General features: G+C 29.0%; 1 protein-coding gene across 1 annotated transcript; it reads left to right on the forward strand.

Annotated features, from left to right (window-relative positions):
- Window positions 1-6,011: 6,011 nt before the first annotated feature.
- Window positions 6,012-8,645, forward strand: LOC147394024 (GDSL esterase/lipase At3g62280-like). The gene is made up of 5 exons (XM_086453770.1): window positions 6,012-6,416; window positions 6,660-6,863; window positions 6,951-7,123; window positions 7,857-8,130; window positions 8,337-8,645. Exons 1-5 carry the CDS (start codon window positions 6,167-6,169, stop codon window positions 8,555-8,557), a joined length of 1,122 nt encoding a protein of 373 aa, XP_086309896.1. The 5' UTR covers window positions 6,012-6,166; the 3' UTR covers window positions 8,558-8,645.
- Window positions 8,646-11,599: the final 2,954 nt, after the last annotated feature.

An 11,599-nucleotide genomic window follows, 5' to 3' on the forward strand; every position in this document is an offset into this window, starting at 1 on the left:
TAATTTTGATTTATAAAAAATTATAACTTAAAAGTAAATTATTTGTTTATTTTTCATTTTAAAGTTTCTTTTTTGAATTTCATTAAAAGTTTGTTTAGAGGTGGCAATGGGTCGGGTTGTATTCTTACCTTGTTGAGGTAAGGGTATTATGAAAATTTACCGTACCCAAACCCAACTCATTCATAAATAGGTATACCGGACCCAATCCATATATAACCTATTTCTTAAAATTCTATTTTTTATCGAAAAAAATAAGTTTCATTTTCACCACTAAAAACAAAATATCATTACTAAAATTAAATCCACAAAACTGTAAACTAATTTCAATGATAAAAAATAACTTTCTTTAGAATTTTTTTTCTTCAAAGTTCATAGAATTTTATCCTTTACAGTCATGTGGCATCAGATCCTATTTTTGGATGCCATAAAGGGAACTTTCCTAACTAACTTAGCAAGGAAAGTGTTTTTCAAATTATTATTATTATTATTATTGCTATTATTATTGGCTAAGCAAAGTGTATTTTAGTATCACATGAGACATAATAGCCTTATTACTTTGTGAGATCTTAAATCTTACTTAAGGCCATTTTGCCAATATTAGGAATCAAACAATACATACATCTAAATTTTAATGAAAAAAATAGAGTAAAAAAATATAAATAAATAACTTATTTTTCTTTCCCAAACTAAAACTTAACCGTTTATCAATTTAAAAATATCTTAAAGCAACCTTTATATTTTATAGAATTTGATAAAAAAAAAACGTATTATAAGATAATTCTAGAAAAAACCAATAATTTAAAAAATTATTAAATAATTATTCATATATTTAAAATTACACATTAATGATAGAATAACTAAACGTGTCTAAACGGATTGACGCCTAGAACCCAAACGCAATCCATTTAATAATCGTGTTAGATGTGTTGACAATATTATGATCCAAACTCACTAACTTCGTATAGTTTTCAAATCGTGTTGAGATTGTCACCCCTTGGTTTGTTTAGAAAGTAGTTGTACTTTTAACAATTTTTGTCCTTTTATAAAATTCACATATTTTTTAGCAAATTGAAATTTCTTTGAAATTTTTTAGTCTTATGAAGACTTAAACATATTTTACTTCTAATTTTTAGTCCCGTATGTAATAGGAGGGAAACTCAACTCAAGTTAATACAGGATTCCTATCTTATAATAATTACTATTTTGGTAGAAATATTTTGTTATATATCTATAGCTTGTTGTCACATTCACGCATGTGCTAATCGTGCGAAAGGGTGATTGAGCGCTTTAGAAAAGCACTTTGCATTTTCCAAGTCGACAAGAACTTTTATGATCTTTTTGGAGTGAAATAACCATTTATTTTGGGAAAAAAAATACCATCCAAACATGTCATTAGTCCTTTCAAGCTCTCATTCGTTCTTCATTATAAAAAAATTCAATATTTTTTTTATTTTTGGAAAGGAAGACGATTCAGGTTTTGTTTCGATGCAAAAATAATTATATTAGTGACCCTCTATTTCTCCGAAAAAGATTGAGATAATAATTGAAAGTCTCATAATCATAGATTCTACAAAAGTTTAGTTTCTGTTCAAATCGTGATCATCCAGTAACTTGATCTAATGTTCAAATAAACTCATAAACTACCAAAATACTCCATTTACTACACTAAATCCCAAAAGTAAAAATAATGTGGTTATTTTGAATAAAACTTATCCAAATTTTTAAAAGTAAAATTGGATACCCTTCAATCATTTCTTTTTTTGAAACCCTTGTCAATCGTGGGTTTGCCACTTTTTTTCTTTTTCGTTATTTTTTTTTTTATTTACAGTTATGATGGTGAAATAACACCAAGCCCCATGAATAGTTCCAATTAAGGGGGTCAATGGATCCAATTACTCGATATACCAGAAATCGATTAGTCAGTTTTGGGTCTACTAATATGGACCTGATCATTTTTGGGTCTGGTTCTAAGCAACTATCTTAAGGACCCTGATAAAAACTAAGTAGGAACATAATATTACAATAAAATTAATAATCTAATTAAATGCTTACAAAGAGATATCTTGAAGTAAATGTATTTGAAGTAGAAAACATTAAAACACAACAAAGGACCAAATGAAGCAGAAATCTACATTCCATTAAAGTATAGTAGCAATCTTACTCCCTAAATTAAAGAATTGACATCACGGCCAGATCAAATGATTTTGAAGAGGTTTCCCATTACCAAACCTGAATTAGATCAATGTCGACCATCTTCTGATTTAAAATTTCAAACAGACAAGTTGGTTGGGAGTTAACTAGGGGTGCCAATGGGTTAGTTCTGGCTTGGTTCCTAATGAACATATCACAATAACCGTTATATTTAATTTGGTTCTGATTCTGGTTCTTGTCAGTTTTGGGTTTGGTTTCAAAATAAATGGAAATAGAACCTTAAAAAAACATGGGCACCCATTGGTTCTAGTTCCCAAACATCGAAAAGGTAAAAAAGTATTTCAAATCATTATAAAATTTTTTCCATTTAAAAAAATTAACATATTATCTACAAAATTATTAACTTACTTATAATTTGTTATAGTGAATTTTAGCAAATAAATCCATAGATTTGACAACTTAAGAAAACGGGAACGTTTTCTACTTATTATACCAAATCGCCCCATTTGCTATAGTAGTTGTGATTTTTTGACAAAAATACCCCTATCACACATTAGACGTGATTTTATTTAGTTTTTCTCTCTCTTTTCTTTTTTCTCTTCTCTTCTCCCTCTCCAGCATGCACCAATAAAATAAAATAAAAAGGTTTCAACAATGTGTTCCCCATTTTTGATCGAAGCATTTCTCTCCATTTCAACTTCGTGTTCTCCATCTCGCACACAAAATCAGTAAGTTCTTTCGAATCCTCATTTCTGAACTTGATTGAATCCTCATTGTTATCTTTTTTGATTTTTTTCATCTGAACCCTCATAGACTATTTTGTTTGAAACCCTCAATGTGGAGGAAAAGGCTTAAAAATGGATTAAACCCTCAATCTGAACCCTCACTTTCTTCTAATGTAAATAGTGAACCAAAGTACAAACAACCATAAGGCCATACGAATTAACCATATACTTTTGCAAAAAACGAATTACGTTTGTTTTTAATTTAATTTAATTTATTAAAAAAATATGTTTAAAATATAAAAAAAACACGTTTAAACCGTAAAAATCGTGTTTAAAATATTATTATTATTTTTTTTTTTTGAAAAAATTGAGTTTTATATTGTTTTAATCGTTAGAGGTATGAAACAAGTCTTAAACGAGACTTTTAGAAAAAATGGAGTTTTTTTTTTTTTACTATGCCTACATTTATTCTCACCCACTACTCACTTAACACTATTTAAGGCTTTTTTTCTTGATTAAGATAGGAATCTCAATTCAAACAACCTTCCTACCTCCGATGTGAGATGACTTGGTCTATACGTTTCATTGTTGGACTCAAGCTAGGTTTAACAAGATTCTTGTCCCCATCATTTCTTGTCATATTTCTTATATGGAGCTTGACATTGTTGAAGAGTATTTCATTTCAAGTAATCAGCAAAGGAACTTTTATCTTTCCTTTTTTTTTTTTCCTTTTTTGAATATGAATACTTGATGGATCTGCTGATTTTTTTTTTTATATCGATCATAAATAGTAATTGATAATATGACATTTGAATTTGATATGGTAATGAGTTTTAGATAGTGATATTTGTATGTTTATTTTAATATATGGTACATATTGTATCTAAGGTGTCATTTAGGCCAAGGTGGCACAGTAAAAATTTTGCAATTGAAGGAAAAAATAATAAATTTAAAAAAAAAAATCACTCAAATACATAGACTCATAGAAATTAACTCATATATTCACAAGTCGTCGTGTAAATATGAAATCCAACAGTTGGGATTTATTTTAGAGATTTATAGTGTATTATTGAGTTGCATCTTTAAATTGTGTGAAGATATGAATTTTCTTTCCATGAGTATATGGATCCCAACCCAAAAATTATACCCCAACTGCATGTATAAGCTTATTCAAACAATCAAGAATATATCATCATATAAATCTTGAAATGAGACTAATGAAAAAAGTTATTAATTTTTAGCCTAACTATTAAAAAGAGAGGATGAAACACTTTTTAGGTAGGGAGAGGTCCCCTTTATAGAAAAGCAAATATAGAAACACTTCATCATAACTGTGGACAATAAATGGGAAGATGTATAATTAAGGGAAAATTACTTAAAAGGACCTGATAGAGGGATTTTGTTTTAAATAGTCCCTAAGTTTTGAGCAGTAGCTTGATAGTCCATTTAGTAAACTTTTCTTTGCTTAATAGTCCCTTGACCTCATCTCACCTTATAATATTTTGAAATACCCAAATTACCCTTTTATCATCATCTTCATATGCTTAGGTTTTTCAATGGGGATTGAAATCAATTTAGACGATTTTGGACGTGATTGAGGGATGGAGAGTGATATATTTCTAACTTTGAATATTTAGATGTATTTTTTGATTTATTTCATCAAATTATAATAGAAAAAACTAAGAATGAAGTTGAGATTTTAAATTTTTTAAAGATTTCATTGTAACTTTTTATCTGATTGTCAATATCACAACTATAATATATACATATATTTTAGGTATTTTGAGAAGATATATTCAGTATCGTACTTGAAAAAATGAAAATATCTAGATCACATTTAGAGTGTCGAGCTCACTACTTTTTATTGTCGAGTTCAACATTTTTATTGTCAAGCTCACCACTTTTTATTGTCATGTTCGACATTTTATTAAAAATTGTCGAATTCAACAATAAAAAATGTTGAACTTGAAAATAAATAAAAAAATAGTGAGCTCGACATTGTATAAATTTGAAATCTCAACTTCGTTATTTATTTTTGCTGTAAGTTGTTGAAATAAATAAATAAATAAATAATACATCTAAATGTTCAAAATTAGAAGTAAATCATTTTCATTCACCATTCACAACAAAAAAAATTATCGAAAATGATTGCAATCGCCTTTGAAAAATCTAAGAATGTGAAGTAGATGAAAAAAGGGGCAGTTTGGGTATTTCAAGAATATTATAATGTGAGATAAAGTTGAGGGACCATTTAGAAATAAAAAATTTACTAAATGGACTAAAGTTACCACTCAAAACTGGGACTATTTAGAACGAAATCCCTTTACCAAAGTCCTTTAAGTAATTTTACCTATAATTAATTGTTGTGTGTGACAATTAGATTTTTCGACCATGAACTGGAGACGACTTAGTAAAAAAAAAAAAAACAGAAGGGTAAAAATAATAAATAGATTCATAAAAGAATTGAATAAGATGTAAAAATAGAATTAAAAAAGTGTTCAATTTTTTAATTAAATAAGATTAATCCATCCACAAAACACACATGTGAGTCATGACTACATGGTCTAGACCGCAACCCACAACTCAATCCCTATCCCTAATGAGATGGTAATTTCAATTCGGCCAAAATTTTGATTTTTTGGGTCGGGCTTTGATATGGTATGGACTATGTTTGAGTAGAGTTTTCTAGTTTTGAAACTTTGAGTTAAGAAACTGAGAGGTACTTAGTGTGCAAAGCAGCATAAGATGTTTATTTCTCGAGACACCAGTATTATACACTCGAGGAAAATCAATGGTTTACTGATTTTCCACACACATGGTAAGTCTCCTGAGTTAAAGTTAAACCATCTCCTAGGAATTTCCATTATTAATGCCTTATAATTAATATAGAGAAATTTTATTGCCGCACCAATATTTACTAAGAGCGCCTCCAATGATTGGTATCATATGAATTGGAGTAGTCCTAGTAAAAGTTGGTGTGTCAACAGAATCTCTCTCAATTTTTAGGAAGAAATTATGTACTGCCATACTAAAAATAAAAATAATAATAATAAAGTGGTCCTCAGTAACATGATGCCACGTGTCATAAAAATTTTATCCAATACACGTGGCATCATACCATTTACTTATCAGCTTAACACACAGAAATTGAGAACTTGTTTCTGATAAAAAATTTCTGACAGAAATTGAGAAATTGAGAACTTGTATTCCTCACCAAAGTAAAAGAACAATAGATTTCAATCTCTCTTATTCTATTCTAATCTCTTGCAAGAGTGAGTTATTCAACAGCAATGGAAAATTTGAAATATTCTCAAATGTTCTTCTTAATTTTAATTTTGTTCTTGAGAAAGTGTATTGGATCCAAAATTGATCATCTTCCCTCTGCCATTTTCGTTTTCGGTGATTCATTGAGTGATACTGGCAACCGCATTGAAACTTTTCCATTCAGCACCGAAGCTGAAAATTCTCCGTACGGGTCTACTTTCTTCCATGCCCCTTCGGGAAGATTTTCCGATGGACGTTTAATTATTGACTTCATGGGTAAGGTTTCTATAACAAATTCCATTCAAAATCAAGGTTTTAAGTATTTTCGTGGAATAAATGATTCGGGTAACTAATTATAATCATATATCATGGAACCACCATTGTGTGTTTTTTGTGAAAAATTAAGTGGTGTGAAAAATTAAGCCCATAAGTTGATTCGACGCCACACACACTGATTTCAAGGATAATTATATTCACATATAGTATTTATTTTTTGATTACTTTTTAACAATCATACAGCTTCGAAATGGGATTTTGGGTTTATTGAACCTTATTTCAAGAACATTGCTCCTAATTATCAACATGGGATCAACTTCGCTGTAGCTGGAGCAACTGCTCAAAATATTACCGAACACGTACCATTCTTCCTTCCATTACAGACCGATCACTTTATAAGATTCAAACGAAATGTCTATGCATCGTTGAATTCGATTGGTAAATCAGGTAATTAAGAATTAATATATCATTATTCTCTCTATCTGTCTCCTAGCTCTAATCAAATTGTAATAAATAATCTCATTTTGTAATCAGATCGCGTAGATCCTAACCTTCCTCGATTAGAAGCATTCAGGGATGGGATTTACATGATTTTTGTGGGCATAAATGACATTCTTTTGAGTCTCTTAACACACAACTTAACACCATCGGATACAAAGGAGAATACGGTGCCACTAGTTGTATCAGCAATTTCTAAGGCCGTGCAAGTAAGTAATTCTTAATAAGCCCACGACCACCAAATAACAACGTATTATAGTATTAATATGATGCATTGTAATAAGATGTAGACTGAGACACGAAATCATCACCTATTTATATCAAGAAAAATCTTAAGATGGGATTAGGCTTTAGTGATGAGTTGATGATCTTCTTTATAGGTGATTATTTGATCATATATGGAGCTGCTATTGGCACTCCAACTTTTACTTATTACACTCCAATTTCTTAAATTACTTATCACACTCCAATTAATGATTAAAACACACTCTTCAAACATTACAAACGTTTAGCTCAAATTATAATCTCAACATCACAAAACATTATAACATTTGTCCAGACAATTCCAGTAGTTCCTTACAACTATGATTACACTCATATAAATACATAACCCCAAAATAGAAATCTAGCACACAAAAAAAAGCGTTTTTACTGTCACCCTAACTTCACTTATTCTCAAGCATTCGCTTATTTTCTTTAATTTTAATTGGGTGTGATAAATAAAAGTTAGGGTGCCAATAATAGTTTTCTTTTATTATAATGCATTATATTAATTCTCATCGACCAACATTATATCACTTAATTTCGTTCAATCGGTAAAAATAAACCTACTCTTTGAAAATTAATAGCAGATAATTCATCTGATCCATATCTAGTGCAAAAGGAAACAGATTCAAGGCCAATACCTAAGGCATTAATTACTTACAAAATATATATGTTTAGGATCTTCATAGAGAAGGAGCAAAGAATTTCATGGTCTTCAATATTCCAGCCATCGGATGTATCCCATCGGTACTGTCCGTAGGTTCACAAGGACCATTCAATTCAACTGATCGATTGGGATGCCTTCTCGAGTACAATGAGGTCGTCAATTTTGCAAATAATGTATTAGAAAAATGGATTCAAGCTCTCAGTGAGCAATTGAACGATATCTCTGTCGTTGTTGTCGACATCAACAATTTCTATTTAGATGCCATTGCAAATCCAACAAACTTTGGTAATTTTCCTTCTTTGTCTTTGCAAAATTTTGAGTGTTTTGTGTCATTGTAAATTAAATTTGCTATTTTGATTTATATATCTTGTTCTTGGCGAAAAATTATGATCTTCTGTTATGGGAAATACCACAAATGGGATTTTATTTTTTCCATTCTAATTCATTTTTTTTTTTTTTTTTTTTTTAAATTGTGTATCTTGGTAATGTAGGATTCAAGGAAAGTGAGAAGCTCAAGGCTTGTTGTGGGTATGGAGGAGGTCCATTTAATTATAGCCCTTCTATTACTTGTGGAGAAAACCCTAAAGCAAAAGCTTGTAGTAACCCAAGAGAGCATATAAGTTGGGATGGCTTACATTTAACTGATGCTTTCAGCCAACAATTTGTGGAACAAATGATGGAAGGAATGTACTTGAAGCCAATACTTGGTTGAATTCCATCAAAATTAAGCTATATATTCATGTGTGGTACGTAGCTTGTATTGCACTATTAATAAAACAATAGCTTGAAAGCTTTTGGTACCATGGAGTATTATTAGAGAGCCACTATTGGCACCCCAACTATTACTTATTACACGTAAATTAAAAATAAAGAAAATAACTATAACAAACAAATACAAACTCAAGGTCAACTCTTAATAGAAATCAATTATAATTGGGAACTCATTCATCACATCCTCATTGCCTCTATCTCTGATACATGTCTTCAATTATTTTTAATATACCCATTTAGGTTTAATTTATTTCTTTTTTCAATATACACCAAATGTACTTTCTTTAATTAACACAAATTAATAAAAATCATACAAAGATTATTTCTCTTTTATATACATTTATCTATTATTTGTTTAAGTAGAAAGATCAGCCAAATGTTAAAAATCTCGAATAATGACGACTAAAATTTCAATCAAATCATTAACCAGATCTATTGTGGCCTTCTCCTTGCTGAACCTAACCCATGAGTTTAGAATTTTTTTTTTTTTTTTTTAACTCATTGAGCTGATTTTCAGTGAGTAAGTTTATAGGAGGGGACCAAAGAGTTAATAAAGGGGTGAATTAATATTTCATGAGCTGAAAGACCCTACAAACTTTATAGAAGAGTAGCAATAATGCAACTACCTCTGCGGATCCAAAAAACTATAAAAGAGAGGACGATTGGTAAAAGGTATAAATTTTTCTAGATTATTTGTACAATTTTTTAGGTAGAGAGTCGTCCTTTACTAACATGTGGACAATAAATGGGAATATGTATAATTAAGTGAAAATTACTTACGTAAAGGACCTGATGGAAGAATTTCGTTCTAAATAATCCCTAAGTTTTGGGTGATCACTTGATGGTTCATGCATTTAGCAAAATTTTCGTTGCTTAATGGTCCCCCCACCTCATGTCACTTTATAATGTTTTTGAAATACCCAAGTTACACTTTGCTCATCTTCTTCAACACTTGGGTTTTATAATGGGAATTGAGGATCAATTCCAACGATTTTCTTCGTGATGACAAATAGAAAGTGATATACTTCTGATTTTGAACATTTAGATGTATTTTTTTTTTTCAATGATTTAAAATAAAAATGAAGAATGAAGTTGAGATTCTAATTTTTTTAAGGATTTTTTCGTAACTTTTGATCTAATTGCCATTTTACTATTATAACATATGCATTTTAGGTATTTCGAGAAGATCTATCAAGTATCGTAGTCGAAAATACTAAAAAAAAATGAAAAACAAAACAAAAATTTGAATGACATTTACAATGTCGAGCTCACCACTTTTTATTGTTGAGTTCAACATTTTTTATTGTCAATTGGGATATATTTTAAAAATTGTTGAACTCAACAATAAAAAAAAATTGCCGACCTCAACAATAAAATTGGTGAGCTTGACAGTTAAAATGTTGAACTCAACAATAAATAGAAAGTGGTGATTTTGGCACTACATAAAAATTCTAAAATCTCAACTTCATTCTTTATTTTTGTTATAAATTGTTGAAACAAATAAAAAAAACACATCTAAATGTTGACAAGTAGAAGTATATCATTTACATTCGTTATTCACGATAAAAAATCGTTAGAAATGATTGCAATAACTGTTGGGAAACCCAAACATGTGAAAAAGGGTAGTTTGCGTATTTTAAGAACATTATAAAGTGAGATAAGATTGAGAGACTATTTAGAAAGAAATCCATTGGCCAAGGTATTTTAACTAATTTTTCCTACATTTAATTGTGATATGTGTTCATTATGTAAAGATGTCTTCGAAAACGACAATAACAAAATATAAAATTAAAATTAAAAAGCTATTCTACATATATAACTAGGGTCATTCCACTAAGAATTTAGGGACTAATATTCCAAATTTTAGAAAATCAAAGGAAAAAATGGTGTGATTTTGAAGATTAAATTAAAAAGTAATTAAATTAATTAAAAAATATATAAATTGAAAAACATTTAGGGAGACTGATTCCACCAAGGATAATTAATTTAAATTAATTAATTTTAAAGTCTTTTTTAATAACTCAAGTCAAGAAACCCGTAAAGGTTCTTGATTGGGAAAATATAACAATAAAAATCCTTATTTTTTTTTTTAAAAATCTAATAATATATTAAGATTTCTTTCACTTCAAAAGTTTTATTGTCTAATTATCAAACATTACAATGGGCATTCGATATAATGGATTCTTTTTAATAGTAATGAATCATGCTCAAGATGAGGGATAAGGAGAAATAAATAACATAATTTTAGAAACAAAATTTGTATAAGGGAAATTTATTAACTTTGAGAAACATGCAAGAATTTTAAAAATAAAAATTGAAATTAATTAAACATCTTAACTTCAACAATCACTCTAGATTGAAAGATTAGCTAAAACTCATTCTAAAAAATTAACAAATAAATAAATGGAAAAAGAAATTATTTTTTATTAATCTCTGAGAGAAAGGCCAAAAATTAGAGAGTTAATATCATTTTATATATAAAAACTAGAGTTGTTTTGGTAACACAATTTCATCATTTTTCGTCTAAATAAGATTTTCTACGTGAAATAAAAATATGTTTTCCTCTCGAATAGAGTTCTAATCCCGTAGGCCTTACCCCGTTTCGATAACCGAGTCAAAAGTTACGTCCAAAATGGTGAAACATGACAGACTTGAAACTTCTGACTTGTTACATATTTTTGACTAATTCAAAGTCCAAATAAGTTTTGCTTCATAAAATACGAATAAATCAATTTTCTAATCCTAAAATCTCGTCTTATTTCACTAAGTAAGTAAAAAGTTATGAGCAAAATGGTATAACGTGACATATTTAGAATTTGATTATATCAATTCGAAACCATCGAATCTCTTGGACTATGATTTGACTTTGACTTTGAATTTGAACTTTGACTTTAGTATTTTACATTATGTGATTATTTAATTTATATTTATTTTCCTGCAAGAAATAAACATATAATTAAACCATCGTTATGAAAGTATATAC

This window comes from Akebia trifoliata, chromosome 9 (genome assembly GCF_017979445.1).
Source record: "Akebia trifoliata isolate Shusen 1 chromosome 9, ASM1797944v1, whole genome shotgun sequence".
Lineage (NCBI taxonomy): Eukaryota > Viridiplantae > Streptophyta > Magnoliopsida > Ranunculales > Lardizabalaceae > Akebia > Akebia trifoliata.